Genomic DNA, 23,758 nt, shown 5'->3' with positions numbered 1-23,758 from the left:
GGGTGGAAATAAAAGAAAAAGATAATCCATTTTAATGCACACACTTGAAACAAAAGTTAGTGTGTGGAATAAGCAGCATATATCCACATAAATTGTGCCTTCCCCAAGACAGATGGGGGAATTAGGAGATGGAAAGAGTTGCCTTGAACAAACCTGTGAAGTAGCAGCCATTACTTCTGTTCAGAAGCCCTTTCTATGATCCTCCTTCTCTGCAAAAAACATCCAATGTATTTGGGGACATTACTTCAGACGTTAGTAAGGAAGAGGATTCAGATTATGTCCCATATTCACATAGAAGACACCAGTTCTAGGTGCTACCAAATTAACAACATGCAAAGTTTTTGACACTAATGCCGACCTGCAAACTTTAGATGGGCCAATGCACTGGAGACTGCAATGCACTGTAACTTCCAGTATTTTTTGTGGACTATGAGTCCTTTTGCCTAGATATCAGTTCAATCCTAAGAAATTTTCTAGTGTTCCAGTGCAATGACCAACACCTCATGTCTCTCTCTCCCGACTTTTGAGTCTTCTTTCCTCACCCGCATTTCAACTACTTGTGTCTTTAACTCTAGTGCAGTTTAAACAGCTCATCAGTTTTCAGTCTCTTGATTGTTCAAAAGTCTACTGTAAAATAGGATGACAGTGTCAATGCCGAAGTCTGGTTTCCTGCAAAAAGGGCCAAGAGTCACAAAGTTTGTACACAAAGACACTTTAATGCAAATCAAATAGTACTACGTTTCACTCTAAGGCGCTCCACATCCTGAAACACTCAACATTGAGCTTCCCAGTTTTACCATTCCCTTGAGAAATTCACTTTTAGTCTAAACAACAGAATTTTAAAAAGACAGCTCTTTAATGCTTCTCTTTTTTATTTAATCAATAGTGTATTTCAATACCAACTGTTAAATCTTTATGAGCAACAGGAGCATATTCTGCAAATTTGTTGATCGCTATATAGTACAACCTCAAAACTCTTATCCAAAACCCATGTATTCCAAAATTAGGTTTCCTCCCTCAACATGCAACATTTGGATAAAAAAGTCCTGACTTACTCCAAAAAATTCCACTGTGCAGTTATATAAACTCAGATCTCTTGACACCCACTCTGGCTTATGAAGACACAGGTTTATATAAAGGACCTTCAAGAGAAAATGAAAAATGAACATTATTTTGCTGAAATTTCCAGAGGATTCTAACACTTCCATTACCATAGCAGTACACATACATAAAGACACCGTGTCCACTATATCGTACTTTGCAATATAATATTTCTGAAGGACTATAATTGTTCTCTGCGCAAGGCTGTGGCATGTTATGCTGTGACTATATCAAAAACTACCATGCAGCCATTCCATTTTATTTAAGCCTTCATAATTAGGAGAGTACCTGTGTTGAAATTATATTTATTAAAAAAAATATATCTTACTTTAGATTAATAAAAAGTGCACATTCCGTAAGCGCAGATTCCATTTCACCATTTCTACTGCTTGTTTGTGCTTCATTTCAGTTTCAGTACCCAGTTTTTCATAACATGCTGCAAGGTTTGGACTGCAGAAATGAAGGCTATATTTGCCCTTAATCAAAACACTGGTTTAAAAGATGTTGTTTTCATATCACCAACACATTTCAAGCAGTCTCAAGTATTTCAAAACCTCATTTTTCCATCCTGCAGAACCAAAACTTCCATCACTAAATAGTGGCCTTTAAAAATAATCTGAAAACAATATACAAAATATTTCAAGAGAGCAGAATAGCTATATAGTTGAAATCAGCAACGTAGACATTTTAAATGTTAAAACAATCTTCCTGCTTTTTATATGAGACCTCTGTACACAAAAAGATAGTGCATCTTGCATGGTTTTCTAGCCCCATATTTGTAAGAGGAGAGGCAGATTTTCAGATAGATTTCTTATTTAGCTAACAGGAAAATAAATCATATTGCAAATGCAGTGCTGATGCTGCCTAGATTCTCTTGCTCACATCCACGGTAAGTACCAAACTTCTTGTCCTTGCTTCTGAAGTTTATGTTTATACTCAGTGTCATTGTTGATGACTGATATGTGTTAGCTAGTTTTAAAATAACTATTTTGGGAAGCTTGGCAAAAACAGTACTGAGCTCTGATTTGCTGTGGATATACTGTTACAGTTTACACAGGAATGTGTCATCTTTGCTCATAGCCAGTGGAAAAATCTTTAACTCAACAGAAAGCATGGAATTGCATGACATTGTGGTAACAAGTATCACAATTTCCACAAAAATTTATAAGTTTATGCCCAAACCCAGCAGGAACATGTCTTCAGCTAATCTTCCATCAGCACTTTCAGTTGAAATTCACAGGTAAATCCTGTATCCATCTCTGGAGAACATCTTGCAGGAAAGGTAAGATGGAGAGAGAGCAGGTAAAGACAAAGGTGCGATACAGGGCGTGCAGTTTCCCTGTGCACTGCGTGCATTTTAGGGGAGGGAAAGTCTCTGTGTAGCTGCATGCGAAACAGTTTAAAGACAGAGCAGAAGTTACTCCAGCAATCAGTTCCCTCCATGCCCTACCCACCCCAAGGGCTGGCTATTGCAACCTGTGAAATGATTCTGCCAGGCAGGGGCACAGCATTATTTCCAGTGTATCCAGATGAAGTACCTCAGCTTGAAGCTGCAAAGAAGGATTCTTCCTTACCTTGGCTATTTGATGCAAAAGATAACAGTATCAGGCAGCTGGCTGCATAACAGGGAGTCGTGTTACCAATCTCTCTCTCCTCAGAGGGAAAGAAGAAAAAATGACTTCACGTCAGACAATTACGGATACTAATACTTTTGTCAAAAGCAGAAACACACAGAGATTTTACAAAATACTGGCTAGACAACATAGCACACTGACTAAAAGAAATAATTTTAGAACAAGCTTAATAAGGCAGGGTAAAAAATCCACCACCTTACAGCTAATGACACTTTGAAAATGAGTCTGCTGTGTGTGATTTCACTGATGCCTGAGGGAGACAAAGCTCTTTCTGTTCATGTTTTTCATACTTTCAGTCAAACAGATTGCTGAATAATCATGTTTTCTTTATTTTAATGGGTGAGGAAGCTATTATACAGAAGGTGTTTCCATATGTTGTAGTTAATAAAGGCAATTCTTACTAATAAGAATAGGTTGTCTCCGCTCAGCTATCTGATGAAAAGCCCTCCTGTTGTGAGGAAAAAGCAGATCATGTGGCTAGAATAGACTCCTAGGGCTGCACACTTCAGTGGCTGCTGGAAAGAACTGTAAGCAGATGAATCCCAGGTCTTCTCCAACTGAGTCCAAATCAGTGATGTTCATTAGGGTGCTCAGGGTACTAGGAGCGCTTCATGTCATAATCTCTCCTTCATATTCACCCTCTTCCTGCTGGTGAAGGACAGTGGACAAGACGTGGATCCATCACTCCAGAAAATCATCAGCAAGTCCCTTCAGGAGGTCAAGGTGCTTTCTTTTTTGAAGAAGCATCTAGGTCACTGTTTCAAGAGCTCAAAATCCTACACGGAGAGCATGGCTATTTATAGGCTGAGATGACAGATGCTCTTTCAGGCTGAAACCATAAATCGTATGGGGGGGGGCGGGGAATAATTTTTGGGGAATCACCCAGAAGTATGAGACACCACTTACATCTTTGTCTTTTTAACCAGAGTTGAGTGCACATCCACAACTGGATGAAAACCTCACACCTGTACTATACTGTCAGAGCTACCTAGTAAAGAGATAGAAAAAAATGTCTCGAAGCTCATCTCAGCTTACTATGATGTGTTCAGTGTCCGACTACCTCTTAAAAAGCCATACAGAAACCAAACCTACTGAAGGACAAAACTTGCCTCAGATAATCAACATATCGCAACTAGGTTTACACAGGAGTGCTACACACTGGTTGCCTCTTGATTTCAAAGTAGGGCAGAGATTGTTCACCTGTAAGTACCTGAGTAGAAAAAAGACCTGCCTCTGTTGCCATTCCCACTTTCAGGGGGCCTGACAGTTTCCTACAAGTAGTTTCAAAAGGCACATCATCTCTCCATGGTAAGTATCCACCTGTAGCCTTACAATTATGAACTTCAATGCATTCTGCAAGACATCTTTTTATCCAGACGTATCAAAATGTAGAAATTATTTTGTGGAGAGACATTTCTAACAGGAAATACTCTATTTCTTCATGTTTTCCTGGGAATGGCATTCTGCTGGTTTTCACTATTCAGAATAGGCTTCAAGAAATGCAGAAAATACCCAAAGAAACAGGTGGATGCTTGCAAATATATAGACAATGGGACCAGTTCCTACACATGCAACTAGTCCAGCTGGATGTTCACTGCCACACGTAATACTTTCCAGGATTTTAACCAAAGCTAATATGGCCAGCATTTTGAAAACTGGCTGCTAATTATGGGCACTTCCTAATTCAGTCTAAGTTTCAGAACTGCTAAACAACTCTTTGTCCTCATTTCAGGGTCTGGATGCTCAGCAGTTCAGAAAATCAAATCCAAAATGACCCAAGCCAATACCAAAAAATAGGAACACCCAAAGTTTGCAGCTGTTTTTGAAAATGCAAGCCTCTCAAGGCTAAATCCCACTTTAAAGACACTGCAATAGTTTTGAAAGCTGCATATTTTTGTATCAAGCCACTAGAAGGCATAGACAAATGTAGTGGGTGGACTCTGCATCCATACTCCTTCAGTGTGGTCAGTGCAAACAGTCCCTCCCTGACCAGCCAACGCTGATGACTGGGAATGGAGGGAGTAGCAGGACAATCCGGGATAGGCCTGCACAGTGAACCAGAAGTAGCCCTCGCAGAGATGAGGGAAAACAAGGGCTGCTGTTGGATCCTGCCCAGAACACAGAACCCAGCCACAATCTGTCCGTACAGTGTTTCTGTCTCAAAGATGTAGAAGGTCCTGTTGTATCTGCATTCACAATTAAACATGATTCTGACATGATTATGGTGCTGATGCTGTTACATCTTCAGTGCATGATGGTTCCTGGCTCTGTTCGTGCCTGCCTGTTGTTCATGAGAGACTTTGTCTTTGCAATGATCGGAGAACAAGGTGTTCTGGAAGCTCTTTTCAGCTGTGATCTGGTGAACTTCTTACGGATTTTTCTGTAAGGAGGGAAGCAGGAAAGGAGGAAAGGAAGAGAGAGACAACAGAAGAGAGAAATCTGAGTCTTTAACAGAAGACTGCTCAAGAGCCAATAACAAACATAACAAATACTCTTACCAGAGCAGGAAGGCTAGTTCATGGAAAAGAGACTTGCAGTCAACAAGAGTGAGCCCTGTCCATCAACTGATGATTCACAGTTGTCTCCAACTAGTAACTGATAATTGCTCAGTGAAAAGTGAGTTGGTGTTAGACAATATTTGGTCAATAACATTTAATTATATGAAATCTTGGGCCAGAATGCTCAAATGGTGAATCCTCACATGTGATATCAATACAGGAATGAAGGACCACAGAAGAACGAACTTCATTAGCACCCAAGTGAATGTGTTACCTCTGTAAAAGTGATGGACTGGGCGCAATTGTTATTTGCACTGTATCAATTCTGCAGATAAAGGATTACCCGAATCTCTGGGCTTTTTGTACTAGTGCCTTTCAGGTCCAGTACATTCACTTTAATTTTAGACTTTTAGATGATAAATCAAACATATTAACTACAAGCGGCCATATTGTTTGTATTGCAATCTTATACACCCAAGGATAGTTAATTCTGAAACAAAAAGCTTTCTTATGTTCCAACTGCTCTGTCCCTCTACTATTATAAATCAACAACCACAATGCTGAGTATATCCAGGGTAGAGTATCAGAAAACACAGAAATGACACATACAGAGTATGTCAAGAACCACCTTCATTGGCAGAGGCCTGAATACTAGATGTTACTGGAAAATTACCTATTTTCTGAATTCACTCAAGTCCAGAATCCCAGCTTTCGTTTACGTAGTTTTATAAATTACAGAGATTTTGAGCTTATGGAAATGAATTAAAGCAAACTGGGGCCTCTAACACTAAATGAGACCAGGCTTTCTAATACAAACTTTCCAAGTCGAAAATGTGACCTGACTACAAACTACGGGGTGATGATGTGTCTAGCTGCATCAAGGCTTTGAGATGGTAACTCAAGAAGTGATTTGTCCTTTCATCTTAATGGGCTGTTAACTCTGAAACTGAAAAATGGTGGCATGTGACATTGAAAATACAGGATCAACTTAAAATAAATTCTATTGAATACTAAAATGATAATTTGCATATTAAATTTCAAACACGTATTTAGTTACTGGTTGGGTATTCCCCAGGAATGTAAGCTTCCAGTTGAGTAACTGGGCCACAGAAGAGAACATAATCAAAGACAAAACAAAAAGCCCCAAATCAGGAGAACATACTGTGCTCTTAGAGGTTGAATGAAGCCTGAAAAACACATCTGGTTTGGTTAATATATTTAAAAGGTGGAGAGAAGTATTCATTTTAGCTGCTTGAAAGCAGGATGTCATCAGCATCTCAGGGCCTGGAATATCAAATTAGGATTTAGCATCATTCAGTAATAAGCACAGCAAAAGAAATGGAAATGAATCGCCAGAAAGTTAAGTTTAGGCTATTCACACAATCCCACAGAGACACAGACTTACTGTTTGAGTACTTACTTTACATGGTCATCTTAAATTAGACCTAAAAAGATATTCAACTGATTGACAAGATATTGCATACCTTCCAAAATGGTAAAATCATAAAAATGTAACCTGAGGCTATTAGAAACATGTATTTCTAAAATAATACGACAACTAGGTTTTATAAATTCATGTGAATAGACAATAGCTGTTACCCACAGTGATCATTAATGGGGATCATTCCAGCAAAAGTTTACAGAACTGGATCTCTTTTGAAATATTTGTTTGCAAAACTTTGTATTTATTTACAGAATGAATGTGATCATTAATCATTTGAGAAGCCCATGGTTTACAAAAATGTTAGGTAATAGTTTGCCCTTTTGGACTTTTAATATGGCAACTTCACTCCAAGAAGTTCCTACTAATGAAAGCAATTTGCAGCTGGCACTAAATTTAAGGACAGTAAGGTATTTGTGATTACAATTTGTGATTATTGTGTAAGGACAGTAAAGTCAAAAGATGTAGTTATTAAATACTGGTTCGAAACTAGCATGAAAAAAGGCAGAGCAAAAAAGGAGGAGTCATCAGCATATAGACTGTCAGAAGAACTAATCCGGTATGCACTCTAAAAAGACAAACCAGCACTTCTATTTAAACAGGATTGTGAAAATGCTTCCAGAAATTAGCTTTCTGGGATATAGCCTTTCAGAAATAAAATTGGAAGAATGGAAATTTCCGCTGACTTCATTAAATGTAATATTTAAAAAAACATTTCACTAAAAGCCAAAACTGTTCTTTTTACTGCAAAGAATATAGAGGGTGGAGGGAACTGATTCTTTACACTGAAGAATTTAGCATCTAAATACAGTCAAGCTTTTTGAGAGGCACTGATCAGGTTTTATAATGCTTCAGAGTTTTTTTAACAAACATGCAGGTTGTAATAGTAGCTAATGAAAGGCAGGAAATTCAAAGATAAGGTTGTCAGTTGCCCTTTCTCTCGGAGTACTTCAACACACTCTCCTCCCTCCCCCAACAGTACAGTGAATTAAGGGCAGAGTCACCTTTAGTGTTCAATTTCCTGTCCCTTTTCCAGTTAATACCAGCCATATGTTTTAATTACATAAAGCTTTTATTTGGTGATGGCAAGTAAATGGCTTTAATATCTGTAGCGTTGATAACATCCTTTGCAGTTGTTATGAAAGAGTAATTGCCATTTTCCCCTGCTTTTTCCTTTGACTTTTGTACTAGTGCTTGAAGTACGATGCATTACAGACTTCATTCGAAATGCCAATTAAAAAGTATTTTAAAGCCTTTGCATTGTATTTCTAGTCCTCCTGAGACCAAAGGTATGAGAATGAATCAAATTTTTAAAAGGCGATTGGTATATAAAGCCCACTGTGCTCATTTTTATGTCAAATGTGATGCACTGCTGCTAATGTAAGAATAAGACAAATTCTTTATGTCTGCATGATACTTCAATTAGTAACTGCAGATAAAGGTATGCAAGACCCCTGGCACCTATTCAGGGAAATATGGAAACGTACATAAGTACCACACACTATTAAGACCTATCTTCTCTTCACAAGTTTCATACACAGACTGGCACTTACTGGGTAGAAATAATAGTTAGGCTCTACAGGGCATTTATGCCATGCTTAAATTTAATCAGGCAAACCATTTCAATGAACCAACCCTTTCTCAGGGTCTAAGTGAATTCCGTGTAACTAACCATCTGGTGAAGTTACGCATGATCCTATATAATCTGTTATGTCCAGATTTCTCAGGAATAGGATAGCTGGTAACAAAATTTCTCATTTGTAAAAGCTGAGTCAAAGATCCCTGCTCTAATTATGCCACACATTAAAACAGGAGCAATTTTTAAACTTGAGTAAAATAAAGGTGACCTTCAGCTGACATTAGTCAAGAATGTGTTATTCAATCCTTTTCTAATGGGAGTTAAAGGCATTACTTGCTTTAGCTCTGCTGATATCGGGCGTATCTGTCTGTTACTGCTTCTATATATAAACCGTTGTGCATCAGTCTTGCCTCCTCTGCATTAGACTCAGAGTTGTGATGACTAGAGTGACTCTGGTCTATTCAGCTATACCAACAGCACTTAAGAAGTAATACTAAATAAATTCAAGTTATGGCAGAAGTTTTTACTGTGAGAGAAATTAATTGCATGTAAAGGCCCACTGAAATTTTAGCAGATGACAAACCTTGTTTTGAAAGTGAATGGAAAGAAACAAACGTTTTCCTGTGAAGGGGAATCACCCCCAACACACACACACTTTTGAGATGTCCTAACCCTTCTTAAGTACCAAGGTCCAGAAGTGCTTTTGATGCTCTGTTTCCACTAAAAATATATTAAGGACCTAACACAAACCTGGCTACAGAGTTTTAAGCTGAAGGGCATAGTCTGATGTTTCATGCTCTACCTAGATTAGTTTGATATTTTTGCCCAAGTCTTTCTTAGACTGATGCTATTTGAGCAACATCATTATATACAAAGACCTAGTGCTGTGGAAATGTCTTATTACCCAACTGTTGCTGGTAGCACAAGGAATATGCACAGGTCAGCAGCAGGCAGGAGAGAACTGATTCCCTGGACAATCATAGCTGAAATTCCACCTAATATCTACATCGGGGTGAAGTATTCTGGTATGACATGCCAATTGTAAACAGCAACTTAAATGTGCCAGGTGCACAAAATACTGTAAACCCTGGAAGAAGGTGGAGTTTTAGACATTAACTACAGCAAGGCAGCATTTTGCATTCTGGCCCAAGTTTTATGTGACACTTGCAATCAGTCTAACCATTGAGACATTCAGAGAGAAAAACTAAACTAAAAAAAAAAAGTCTAGACAAAGATTCGTGAAGTTGCTGCTGCTTCAGGGCAATGTAAATTTTGTGCAATGTAAATTTTCAGTGCAAGCTCAAGGCCAGTTAGCAAAAACAACTATTTTAAAAATAACCATCATTCCTTGAGGGTTATTAGACCTAATTATCACTCATTTCTCTGAGGGCTTCTTGTATCCAGAGGTACACTATAACTATTCAGTGGATTAAATTACAAGAGGGAGCACTATCTTAGGAGGCTGACAGGCTTTGCATTAATTTCAATAGGCTTTTAAACAAAGTGAAAGGCCAAAACGTGTGCAATGCTGAGTCTGCTCAAAGAGAATTTAACTAGGATGAAGCTGTAGGCACAGATCCTTAGAAACCTAACAGGTTACAGGGAGACTGAATGAATCACAGCACTTCCTACATTTCTGCCTGTGTGGAAATGAGAACTATTTTATTTAACTATTTGGCTTGCTGGTTTAGACATCATTTTTTTTTTTTTTTCCTCAGCACTTTGAGGCTAAAGCTTACCCATATTCCATTAAAGTTTTAATCTAACCTCAAAATGACACAAATGAGGAGAAATATATTTGGAAGGCAGAAGGGGGTTGACACTGATACTTTTGAAAATAAGCTCCTTTGTGAAATGTTCATCTATAAAACAAATCGGAAGTGTTTTAATAAGCATCGGGCTACAGAAAGCAGTTGCCATGAGCCACTTAGTTGCATTATAAAATTCATACAGATGCCAGAAAGAGTGGTAGAACCTCTACAAGATTAAAGAGGTCCTGCTGTAGACATACCATCATTTAAATGTTTTAAGAGCTTGTCTTGTTTTTCTCCTTCTAGCAAGGAAATGTTTTCCTTTGCTGGTGTTTGTCTTCCAGTTTAGCATCAATATTTACAGAGCAAAACTGTTCTCTATGAACAATAATTTATAGACACACCATTTAAATTACAGTGTCAGATCTTCCCAAGCAGCTTAATATAGCATTTTCAAGCATTACACCACCTTGAGGGCTTCTCCAATGTTTTGTATTTCAGAGCAACAGCTTATAGCTACTATGTATATATATATAAAGCAATAAATACTGTTTTTTGAGCATTTTCTTTACTGGGAGGAAAAATCCAGGTAAAGTGTTTAAAGCACAGACTTCTATGACTATGTCATGCCTGACCTGTTGCATGGCACAAGCCACCTCTCTGTCTCTTTCTACCTGCTGCTGATTTAAAATCTACTCAGATCAAAATCTCCGCGGAGCAGAAACCATCTCTGTGTGTGCATTTTTAGAGTGCCTAGAACAACGGGAATCTTACCCATTATTGAAATGTTTTATATCCAGTTTTACTGGCATAGCTTTTGGAAAAATCACCTCGTTCGACAGATTTTTCCATGCTTTCATTTCCCCCAACAATGGCATATTTCATTAATACTTTAAAGTGGTTTAGGATGCTAGGAGAGAAGGAATTGAAGTGCAAAGTCTTATTCTCAGCATTACTGTTCATTTTTCAGTTGAATGCTGGAACTGAGAAAAACTTTTAACCCCTAAGAAACATTAAAAATAGATGCTGTCATACAGCAGTCATCACATGATGACTGAATCTAAATCTTAACAATCAGCAATGAAATTATCCTCCCAGTTCATCTGTGAGCTTGGTACTTACCACCAAGAGACCAAAGTTACCTACTGCAGATGGCTAGAACAAAAATGATTACACATCAGTTTCGGTGCAACGCTGACTTCTCACAGACTGATTTGTGGTAGGCACAGTTTAAAAAAATCCCTTGATCTAGTTGGTAGGAATGATGGACACCACAGAGCTCAACATGGATTAAGTAGCTACGGACTTGCCCTGCGTCTTGAGTGGAGCTTTGTTAACTCAGCAGTGACATTATCTGACTTAACACGCTGCACAGCAGTGACTATGGAGAGGCGTGCTCAGAGCCATGTTCCTCAGACAGGTTTTTCCCTCGAAGAAGGGAAAAAGGTCTGTCCTTGGATTCATGGCATTTCACCACAGCGTCCAGTTTCGTAGAGAGGATTAGAACCGATAAGACCTAGCAAAGGTAGCTTGGTGGAATGGGTAAAAAAGTAAATTATTCATACTCCTTTAAAGAAAACAATGGCTCAGGCTTCAACAGACTTGTAACCTGAGCTATGGAACAGCTGCTCTGCACCTTATCTGAAATTCATTAGCCTCTCCTTAGTTACCATCGACTTCAGACATTTTAAGGCATGAAGCCTGCTGTATTAAAGAAAGAGTTGCTTAACCTCTCCTCCCCATGAATGCACGCACAAGATCACTGCAAATTTGTCAATATGTAAGCACCCTGGGAATCCAAGGAGCCAGAAAGCCTTCTACAGCTCACAGGCACAAAAACCAGAAGATCTCAAAGCAACTCCTTTATTCTTCCTAACTGTATCAGCAGGGTGTGGGTGAATTCCTACACTACATAACTGTATACACTACCAATAAGAATTTTCATTAGCATCTAGTTATTCTGCAGAAGGATGGCCACTCTGTATATTGATTAAACATCACCTGCTATTAGATGAAAATATTACCCACACGACAGCATGTATTTTTTCCTGAGACAGGCAAGAAATTGGAGAGAAGATGCATCAGAGCTGCCTAAGAGTGGAAGGCAATATTGCGTTCAACTACTCCCCAGACATCTTGCATATTAATTCACAATTCCAGCGTTATCCCAGACTTTAAGATGACAAAAATGTTCAGAATGTACAACTTCTGTTTCTGGCCTTGGGCTACAAGCATTAAGTGCCATTTCCCCAGCAACATTAAATACTGTGCTGAAAATTTTCAAAAATATTATGTTAATTAAATATGCTTATCTAAGTCCAAGATAACAGAAAACTTTCCATTATATGCTCCGGGGGGGGGGAGAGGGAAGATCATTTACTTTTGTTGCTGTTTCCAACTTGGACACACTTTAAACACCTCATCTTAACTGCTTTAATATTTTATTTATTAGGAGAATTGTTTCAACACAAAACTTTTTGTGTGGCTTTTTATTAGTATTTTTGCTTCTTTCTTTCTTTCCTTATCTTGTTTGATTACTTCAGGGTAGGTTTCATCTGAGGTTTTTGGCCTGGACACTGTGTTTGCAGTATTACAGCTTATAATATTACCTGAGGCTCAAAAAAATGGACAATATTTTTCTCTTTATCAATTATGCATATACTTTTCCTGGAATAATATATGTACCAATAGAGTATATTTGGATGAGCTTCTTGGCATTCTGGCTACTTGCTATTAAGCAAGAGCTGAAAATCAAAATTAATCATTCTTACCAGAAACAGCTGGAGAGCAAAAGTTCTGTCACAAAACCATCCCCTGGGGCTCCGCTCCACACCATCAATCTCTTGCATAATCAGCACTTACTCTACACACAGAAGCTGTGATGCAGGGTATGGATTAGAAATCTGTACTGTGGCATTAACAGAGGAAAGCTTTGCCACAGAATGACTTGACGCTAATTTCTAAGGTCAGCTTCATTTCAAAGATTGGATTTTCACTTTTTTTTTCACATTCACATTACCAAAGGTCTATTTCAAGTTCATTTTCTGCCACTCATCCTGCTCTCCACTCTTATGGCCAGCACTTTTCATGTTCGTATCTCACAGTGCTTGCTGGACTGCTTGCTTAAAAACTGCACAGCATCCTTAAGAGCAGGTATACATCAATATTATTCAGGTTTACAGACAAAAAGGTGGAGCTACTCAGAGGTTAAATTGACTTGTCTGGTGTCTCACATCAAGAAACAGAGGCAACTTAGGAATTTTAAAGTGCAGATCTGTGCTTTTTCCACTAGAACAACAATTCCGTTGTATTTTGTCAGGTAAATATTTAAGCCTCTATCCATAGCACAAGTAAGGAAAACAGCCAGCCACATCTTCTTAGATGTTTGACAAGAACTGATGGTTATCTCTGTGACTGGCTTTCACTGGTCAGAGTCATTATGTTCTCTTCAGTATTTTACATTTAAAATGCCTATGTAGTTAGTTAGCCAAGCTTTTTCACAAAAAGAGACCAACTAACATTTGTTTTCCACAGCCTTACTTACATTAATGCCAGAGGGTCATGCATTTCAAAGATCTTAATGAGTTTAATAATAAAAAAACAAAACAAAAACCAAAGCCAAAACACAAAATTATCAGAGGAAAATGATCAGAATAAATGATTAAATACATACACTGAAATATAGACTAGCTCAGAATTAAGTCCTCTAGCTATAATTATAAATGAAGAATCCAATACAGGACAACTTATAAATGAAAGTTAGTGGGCAGTTCTGTGTGAATTTTAAGACTGTGAGGATCACTAACATTATATTTTTGAACATACTCACCACAGTACAGTTTTATCATCTTCTTTTCTATTTAACAACAGTACATTCAGCCCAGGACTTACCTAGTTTCTGTATCTGCATTCAGATTATTGCTGTGTATTTCTCTGCCTTCAGCTGAAATAATTCTTAACCCTGTGTCCAGCTTCTAGTAATAACTACTGCTCACATAGCACAGAAATTGTAAAAAGGGAAAAAGATTTCTGAAGACTGATATTGTGCAGTGTTGGAGGATTAAAATCATCAATAGCTAAGATTTAATGCGATAAACCTCTGTGGTTTAGGAATGGTGCGAGTACATTAAATTTAGCCCTAAACTAGTGTTACTCTAGCCTTGCCATAGGTAATACCTGTATAGTTAATCTTGTCTTTATCTTTTCTTTGATACTTAAATATGCAGAAGGCTATGCTGGTCTGACAAGTTAGCATTTTTTTTGTTATTTTGTATGTTTCCCAAGGCTTCAAAAGAGAAATTAGCTTCCCATACGAAGAGGCTTCTTTATAGAAAAATTTCTCCTTGTTCAAAACCAAATTGGTTTTAACTCCCACAATAGACGATGACCAAATATTACAAGATGACACACTCCCACTCAGGGTGTGGATTTAGGAAAAGCTGAGCAGCAAGCTAACAAAAAGCTAGGCCCTAAGACCTTCAGTTAAAACATCCTATAAAGAGGATTGGGTTCAGCTACATCAAATCCTCTGCACAAACACAAAAGACAGCTTCTGAAGGAAAACCTTTTGAAATGTCCAACCCTACTGCAGGAAATTCAAAAATCGTCAAGAACTGTAAAAAAACAGGTTAAAAGAATTGTACGCCATCCCAATTTAATGTCTGACATATAAGGTGTATTACTGACTAGGTGATGTACTCTAGCTGACTGCACTCAGCGGGAGTCAGGCATGCATTTAAGAGCTTTGCTGAATTGGGTCTAGAAGGTTTAACAAAGTGAATGAGGATTATGGAAAAGTTAAGTACTTCTACAGGAGCTTCTCCACCAACATCTGTGTGTTTACAACAATCCTTAACGCACTACTTATCATCCCTGTGCTTCACTTAAGTTCTTTTTTTTTTTTCCCCAAGTTTCCCAAGACAGTAAAATTTTGCAAAAAGTCTCATTTCAGAAATTATATTTCCCTTCCCAAATATAAAATGTTCAGGCTAGTTCTGCATTCTGTCTGAATGTGAAATTACTTTTGTCAAGGGGAGCACAGAAGATTGCAAGTCGTTGAGTAACACCTCTAAATGTGTCACTGCTCTTTAGCTGAGTCATGTGAATTAACCACATTCAAGCTCCTACCTAAGATGCAATTGCAAAATATACTTTGGTATCTAAGCTACGATAGAGAGGCAGCATATTTGAATTTCTGCTCACAACAGGGTAGGATCAGACAAGATCATTTTACAAGATCCAATGGTGTGACTTTTCAGGCAGCAGTAACTAGGTCATTTACAACCATCTGTTCTTAGCCTCAGTCTCCCTGCGGTCATCACTGAAGCTGTGCACTAATTAATTTTCACCTGCTAATCAGTGGAGACACCTCTGAAACTAACAAATCACCCAGTTTCAGTCAGCAGTTTCTGGACTCCTGTGAGCTGCATTTCCATGAGATTTTATTACCAATAAAGGTAAAAAGTTTTCTCTGAACGAAGATCCCCTGCAAGGCTTCTGACCTGCTCCATGTACAACAGCCCCATGAAGGAATAAAGTACTCTTCATCTGATTCTTCAGACAAAGAACAGAGGGTACCTCGACAATTGCCTCCAAATCTTCAAAAATAAAGTATTTAGGCACCTTGTTAATTTTGATATGAGGAGTTAGGCATCTAAATGCTTGGAGGTACAGACTTAAAAGACCTGCTGGAGGTCTCAAGGGAAGTCGGTGAGGGAGCAGGGAACTGAATCACATTTTCCCAAGTCCTAGGTAAGCACACCAGCCACTGCAACATCCTTCCCTTACCATGTAGCTTTCAACAGGGCAAGTAGCTTACTACAGTGTCACTGAAACTTAAATCTTAAAACTGTGAGAAGATTAATACACAGCTCCAAACCAGAAGGGTTTTATTTCATTTGTTCTGAGGATTGACAAAGCAAAACTCTTACTATCATACGCTTTTCAAACCTACCAGCTCTAACTAATGGCACAACTTACACTGAACTTTGGGTTTTGTTATGTACATGTTTTCCGTGTGTATATCTATTATTCCTTCTGTATGTTAAAAAAAAATATTCACGTTCTTCAAATGAGTTGATTTTAGCTTCATGGAATGATCCTGCCTTTAAAAACAAACTTTTGCATTATCATAGTAGTGTTCCTTTGACTGTAGAATCATAGAATGGTTTGGGTTGGAAAGGACCTTAAAGATCATCTAGTTTCAACCCCACTGCCATGGGCAGGGACACCTTCTACTAGACCAGGTTGCTCAAAGCCCCGTCCAGCCTGGCCTTGAACACTTCCCAGGATGGGGCACCCACAACTTCTTTGGGCAACCTGTTCCAGTGCCTCACCACCCTCAGAGTGAAAAATTTCTTCCTTATATCTATCTAATCTAAATCTACCCTCTTTCAGTTTAAAGAAGTTACCCCTTGTCCTATCACTATGTGCCCTTGTAAAAAGTCCCTCTCCAGCTTTCTTGCAGGCCCCCTTCAGGTACTGGAAGGCTGCTGCAAGGTCTCCTCAGAGCCTCCTCTTCTCCAGGCTGAACAACCCCAACTCTCTCAGCCTGTCTTCAAAGGAGAGGTGCTCCAGCCCTCTAGTCATCTTTGTGGCCCTCCCCTGGACCTGCTCCAACAAGTCCATTTATGTTGGGGGCCCCACAGCTGAACGCAGTACATAGGTATCATAAAAGGAGCCAGAGGAAAAACTCGTGTAGATAAATAGTGAAAGAAAATACCTGTTAAGTCCATGAAAACTGCTCAATGAGAAACAAATGGCAAGAGATTACGATCTAATTTCTATACCACTGCTTGTGGTTCTGTATCACAGTACCTCAGCTAGAGCTCAGAGAAGTACGTGAACATATGAACAGTGTGCAGCATTCATGAATAGTCCACACTAAATAAGGTCAAAATAATAGCTCACAGAAACTATTAGACTATGGATTTTCATGAGTATGTAACAACTTTGAGCAGTAGCCAAGTAGGACAGCTCCCGAATTGTAGCCAGGGCAGTTTCTCCCCAGATTCCCAATATGCAGTATTGTCACAGCGACTGGAAATTGTTGTCTGCTCACCTGTACTCAGCCAATCAATAAGATATTTGTGATCCTATCAGGGAGGATTCGATATAATTCTAAGGGATGTATTCTGTAATCCTTGCTTTGCAAGATGTATGACAACTATATAATACAGCAGGAGTAAAGGAACCAGAAAGTTACATCTTTAGAGGCTGATCTTTTTGTTAGAGGGTAGTAGCTGGTGCATCACATTCTCAGGCTTGCAGCTGATGCTCCAAGGGTGCAGCCAGGCATCTTCATGCAGTCGGTTACAGGGTCGGGGTCTAATGGCCACAGCACCATGCAGGTAAGAAATGGAAATGCACTATGCCCTGGATCCAAGTATGGTGAAGTTCAAAATCAGGATCCCAATTCAGATCAAATTGTCTCATATCTTTATAAAAAGCAGAGGTCATCCCTGAATGTATATTAAAAATACCTTTTTTGGTGCACAAATTTTTTTGCGCAGTTGGGGACAACTGAAAAAAAAAAAGAATAAACGTACCTATGAACATTTCTGTGCTACGATTTGCACATGTGAAGAGGAAGAAGGAGCAGAGCAGTTAGCACTGGAACTCAGACTTAGATCCAGACCTGCACCTATGCGCTGTAAAGCAAACCCCAGGCACTGGAGATTTACTCCTCCACTTTTCCCTTTTCTCCCAGCCACGTGCTACAAGTGGTGACTCAAACACTGTGCCTGACCTTGTGTAAGCATGGATTAAAACACATGTGGGAGGGAGAAGGGTCAAGGGCAGGTCATTCACAACTATTGGTGATACTTAGAAGGGTTTGGTTCACCTGAGTTTTCAGTTTGCTTTTAAAGGTACAGGTTACGGTCTACACTGATAAAGCTACAATGCAAGGAGTGCTAGCGGCATATGCAGGAGCACGAGGGGGGCTGTGAGCACTGGCATTACTCTCCCCCACTTCTGCAAGAGAACCAGATCACTGATGGCAAGGCAAGACTCAACATTTTGCTGAAGCTGGTTGTCAGCCTCACATTCTCTTCTTTCTCAACATGCAACTTTGGTTTTTAAGCTTTCTGTGTGTTATACATGCATAAATAAAAATAAGTGGTATATAGGTAACTATCACAGCAATTGTGATATCCTTATGTAGTACCTCAACAAATCAAGGGAAGCTTTTCCTTTTGGAGACAGAACATGAAGTGAAGAATATGAAAATTGCCTATATAATGCTGCCACAGGGATGCCTCTCAAATCATTTTATCAGCAAAAAGGAAGCAATGTCTGCTGGTAACAGCTAAAGATCACGTTCTAATTTTAGCAGTTGCAGTTAACTCATTCCCAATGGAGTTGCACTTACCGTGAGAAGGTTTCTAACTGCTTCAGCACTGAAAGGAAACAAGCATCGAGTCATTCAACTGCAGTTCTATATGCGAATATGCTTTTTGGCCCATGAAGGGAAAGCATATGGAATCTGCTGCTATAACCCATTCAGCCAAACATTTCCACACATTTCATATAATGCAAACGCTGGAAAAAAAAATTTCATTTGCCACACAGTGTTTTAGCTGTCCCTATACAAGTGTGATCATTAGCATGCACGCGTGTTCTGTTATGGACAGAGCATCTGTATAGGAACTGTATGCACACTGCATACCTAGAATTGGTAAGAGAAGTTTTAACCATCAGATACATTTCCCTTGACATCCAACACCTATATGACTAATTTTATTCATAGATTATGATTATGTCTTATATAATTCAACAGATATTAAGTTGATATATTACATTTTTATTAAACTTCTGGAGACCATAATATGAATTTTCCCATTTTCTCAATCATTATTTAACTCCCAGAATGGTGATTCAGTATAAAGAATTTAATTTCACACAATATAGTAATTTTCCGCATTAACCTCTAACAGGGCCTACAAAAGAATCCACATTACAGCTAGTCAACAAAAGGGAAATAAAACCCAAAAAGCTTCCTTAGAGTGAAGGTGATTTAGTACAACATCCTGAATAAAATTCTCATATAGTTATGAGACTTTTGGTTGATCCTAAAGCATGCACCTAGTGCTAGGAGAATCCTAGCAGCTAATATCTAAGTATATTAAAAAGAAATAAGGAGTCTCCCTTGGTGAGCAGTGATAAATGTAAGGCTCTTTAAAGAGTGATTTTTTTCAATGAATTATGTAAACAGATTTGCACTTTAGAATAAAATCTTGAGCAAGTTATTTCGCAGTAGGGAATGAGAATCCCTTTTTCATTTAAAAAGGGTAAGAATAAAGGAAAATACAAAAATGTTAAACCCAGCAAAGGTCAACATAAAATTATGATGTAATGTGAAGGTAAGTGTTCTTGAACTGTCACCCGGCTTTCTGCCTAGATTAATCCCTGCTTTGAGCCTGTGACTGAACAGAGGTGTGGAAATCCCAGGTGAGGTGGACTCACACAGCCATCGGGAAGGTTTTTGAATGGAGAGCGCAGCCTGACACCACAGATGAAATAGCAAAACTGGGGACCTCTATATTTATTGGCAAAATTCACTGAGCATGCTGATAGCTATTCAGGAAGGGGATCTGTATATACAGATATAGATCAATCAAGAAATCCACATGGGTGATTCATTCATGGCACTAATATGCAGGCAGATGCAAACTCACTCTGTCCCTTCCCCAAACTGGCCAGGGGCTGTAACGACTGGGGCTCAGCACCCTGCTAATGTGCAGCCCAGCTTTGCAGAGGCCTCTGGGCTTGGAAAAAGAGGAATACAAATGGGAATTATGCTGGCATTTTCCCCCAGATGTGCAGATACTGATACACAACAGGGGAGAAAACTGCTTTCAAATAGCTACAGCTTAAAAAAAAAAAAAAAAGCTGAAACATATGAGGATGCACATTACAACTGATACAAAGTACATTCCTGTTCTACTCTGAAGAGCAGATCAGCACCTAAAATATGTTGAATTTCAGATGTAAACTCCAGTCTTTTTGTTTCAATGATACATATGTGCACACTAAATTTTAAGCATACCTGCAGGCACTGTTGAACTGTGGCCTGAGTGAAGAGTGAAGGGCACTGCCCTAAAATTCCAGGGTAACTCCAAGGGTTACCTTGGAAAGCTTAGGTGATATATAATTTCTACAATTATTTTCACTGCTCTGAATATTTAGCTCCCTACTCATTCATCACTACAAGTATCTGGAATCTGTGAGCAATTAGGTATACAATATTTAACTTTACAGAAATACAATTGGTGCTTAAATTCAAAGGGAGAAGGATGATAATTTCTTTTAAAATATCTTCTAAAATGCAGCTATAGGCATAAATGCATATATTCATCTTATCTATTGACAGATAATAAAATTTAGATGCTCGTGTTTTGCATCTTTGGCTTGGTTAGCATGAAATACACTGGCACCTTATTTAGTTCAGCAGCAATATTACATTTTTTTTCTCAACCAACTGTTGTAATAGAAATTTTTAGCTAAATGTCTGAGAAAATTTACCCTCTAGACTTGCTACTTGATGTTTTATAGAAATATGCATCTTAAACCTTAATTCACTGCACAAACAAAAATGTTTTAGGATGGAGAAATGAAAATTGTTATGAACTGTTGCAAACAAAACATTACACTGAAAAATATTTTCCCTTTACTTATACTGAAAAATATTCTTCCTTTTCCGTGTGTTGGGGCAAACCCCGCTATCAATACAGGCTGGGGGATGAAGGATTGAGAGCAGCTCTGAGGAGAAGGACCTGGGGGTACTGGTGGATGAAAAGCTGGACATGACCCAGCAATGTGGGCTCACAGCCCAGAAAGCCAACTGTATCCTGGGCTGCATCAAAAGAAGCATGGCCAGCAGGTCGAGGGAGGTGATTCTGCCCCTCAACTCTGCTCTGGTGAGACCCCAGCTGGAGTACTGCATCCAGCTCTTGGAGCCCTCAGCATAGGAAGGACATGGACCTGTTGGAGTGGGTCCAGAGGAGGGCCACAAAAGTGATCAGAGGGATGCAACACCTCCCCTGTGACGAAAGGCTGAGAGAGCTGGGGTTGTTCAGCCTGGAGAAGAAAAGGCTCCAGGAAAACCTTATAGCAGCCTTTCCGTACTTAAAGAGGGCTTATAAGAAAGATGGGGACAAACTTTTTAGCAGGGCCTGTTGCGACAGGACAAGGGGGAATGGTTTTAAACCAAAAGAGGGTAGATTCAGACTAGATATAAGGAAGAATTTTTTTACAATGAGAGTCATGAAACACTGGCACAGGTTGCCCAGAGAGGTGGTAGATGCCCCATCCCTGGAAACATTCAAGGTCAGGCTGGACAGGGCTCCGAGCAACCTGATCTAGTTGAAGATGCTCATTGCAGGGGGGTTGGACTAGATGACCTTGAAAAGTCCCTTCCAACCCAAACTATTCTATGATTCTATGTGTCTGTCTTACATGTATTTTTAATGAATAAATACACATGATAAAACAGACTGCATCCTCATGCAGCATGAAACAAGTGCCCTAAAGAACGAGTTGTTACCTTGACTCAAATGGGATGGTTATTTCTGAGCTGAGTGTTCAGAACATATTTAAACACTTAATGGCTGTAAACTGGCAACTGATTTTTTTTTTTTTCATTCTATGGCAGGATTGGATAAATTGTTTGCTGCATTTTCGCAAACTTCTCCTTCCTAGATATCTCTTCTCATTGCAATTATATTGCATTCAACTGTGTCACAGCCATGCTCAGCTATGTGAACTCCTATCACAGGATGGGCTGGCTGTCAGGGACTAGTGCCCCTTCACTCTTCCCCTTTCTCCCCCAAGAGCAGAGCATTTAATTGTTGTCTTGGGCATCAGTGCATTCCTAGCAGCAGAACCAGGCAGTGCTTTCCACTTCGAGCTGTAAAGGCTGGAGGCAAGCGAGAGCCGAGAGGAGAACGAGCTACACCATCTCTTCTAAATAATCTTGGAGTAAAGGTGGAGGGAATCAAAGGATCAAAGGAAAAAGTTAGAAAGCACACCTGAGGTAGGGAAGGAATCAATGGGGATGGGGACAAGAAGGAAAAAAAAAGAAAAAGGAAAATCCCTGTGAGAGAGAAGGAACAGATCTCACGTGAAACTTAGTTTCAAAGAATAAAAAGTTGTTGTCTCCTGTTAGTTATAGTTTTGAAGATCAATGTGAGTGAGGCACTATCGCTGCTTGTGCGTTGCTAGCACGGAAGGAAGGTGCATGCATACATACTGGCACTGAACCTACAGCATTAGCTCTGGTCAGACTGGGAACGGCTGTACTGGGAGGGCTCAGCCCACACCAGTCCTCGAGCATTCCCTGCCATGCATCTTCAGCACCAGCCAGAGTGATGCAGCACGACATTTTCAGGCACCTCCTTGTCTGATGGAGTATCAATGAGGTCTAACTGCCCTATGTTCCCCATATCAGGAGATTTCAGATGTTACTCATTAAACTTCTAATGATTTGGAGAAGAGGAGCAGATGAAGAGTCCTGAGGACTAAGCCCCTTGTTTACTAACACCACGGGTGCGGAGGGGGAGACAGTGCAAGTTCTGCCTTGCTGCCTGGCCCGGGTATGGTGTCCGAAGCCATGGGAGTGGGGAGGGGGATTTCCTAGGATGGGAACAGGCAGGGCTATCACGGATGAGTGTTTTGCAAAGGCAGGATTCATCTCACCGTAGTTCAATCACCCAGAATTTAAACTTCTAGTCTAAGCCAGTTGTCTGGGCTACCTCTGAGGCCAGTGGGGAGAGACAAACACTGTCAGTGTAGGACTCATCTCATCCTTTGACAGGCACTTCTCTCTAATAATTGAAAAAAATTTTGAAAATTCTGAAACTTCTAAACCAGTGTTTTAGGTTACCAGTCTCACTTTGAGGGTATAATCACTAGGGATTAGTCTGATACTACTAAACTCTTTGCATCAAACAGCTCTCAAAATAGTGAATGCTATCAATCTGGGCTAGATATCAGAAGCCTAAGAGCTCACCATCCTCTTACCACTCTGAACTGTTGCATTCCTCATACAAAAGAAAAATGAAGTGCCATATTTAATTGATCTTGAAATAACCACCAAATTGTCACGTACTAGTATTTTGACTTCCCTAGCTGAATCTACCATAAACGGGACTAAATACGCACATTTTCCTTGGTTAGCTCTATATTTACATATGTTCTTTCTCTTTCCTCTTATTTACATTTTTGTTCAACTACCAGCTTTTCTAGGCTTGTGAAATAATCACAGAAGTGACGAGAAGTCTGATGTTACTTGCTGTAATAATCCCCTTGCTTAAGCAAGATTTTAAAGGTTTTTAAATAACAGGCGCAGCAACCACAGCTTACAAAAATAGACTAACTTCTTGTCTTAGTCTGAATTAAATCAGGGAATGGCCAGATCTTAACAGGGGAAGAAAAGAACAGACGAGCCTCCAGAAAACTAGTGACTCTTCCGTGATATCAAGCTCTATGGGGAAAAGCAAAAGCTCATTAAATTTTACCAATTAATCTGTAAAGGACGACTGAAAAAGACGATCATCTTAGTTGCTTTTAAAGGAAATAAATTTCTAGCCTCAAAAAGATGCTATCTGCTGTATATTTCTCTGCTGTGTGCTATACATTTTCCTAGTTCTGAAAATTTGGAGTATAACCTACATTGCGGACGCACTTACATTTTGCTGAATGATCAGAGGTACCTTAAACTTCATTGTATATGTATGACAAATTAGTAACAATTT

General features: G+C 39.3%; 1 protein-coding gene across 7 annotated transcripts in view; it reads right to left on the bottom strand.

Annotated features, from left to right (window-relative positions):
• Positions 1-760: 760 nt before the first annotated feature.
• MTA3 (metastasis associated 1 family member 3) overlaps positions 761-23,758 on the bottom strand; it is a 144,195-nt gene continuing 121,197 nt past the window's right edge. For 4 of the 7 annotated variants that reach the window (XM_087776211.1, XM_087776210.1, XM_087776207.1 and 1 more), the window contains exon 19: positions 761-5,115. In XM_087776211.1, the coding sequence (XP_087632337.1) occupies positions 4,980-5,115 (136 nt within the window). In that variant the 3' untranslated portion in view covers positions 761-4,979. Of the gene's footprint in view, positions 5,116-18,375; positions 18,404-23,758 lie in introns of all 7 variants that reach the window. The other 3 variants (XR_015708583.1, XM_087776209.1, XM_087776212.1) reach the window with 3 other exon arrangements.

The sequence above is a fragment of the Nipponia nippon genome, unplaced genomic scaffold (assembly GCF_047370975.1).
Source record: "Nipponia nippon isolate SJK-2023a ecotype South Korea unplaced genomic scaffold, ASM4737097v1 scaffold_4, whole genome shotgun sequence".
Taxonomy (NCBI): domain Eukaryota; kingdom Metazoa; phylum Chordata; class Aves; order Pelecaniformes; family Threskiornithidae; genus Nipponia; species Nipponia nippon.
Note: the sequence above shows the minus strand (reverse complement) of the source record. Positions and strands in the feature narration are given on the sequence as shown.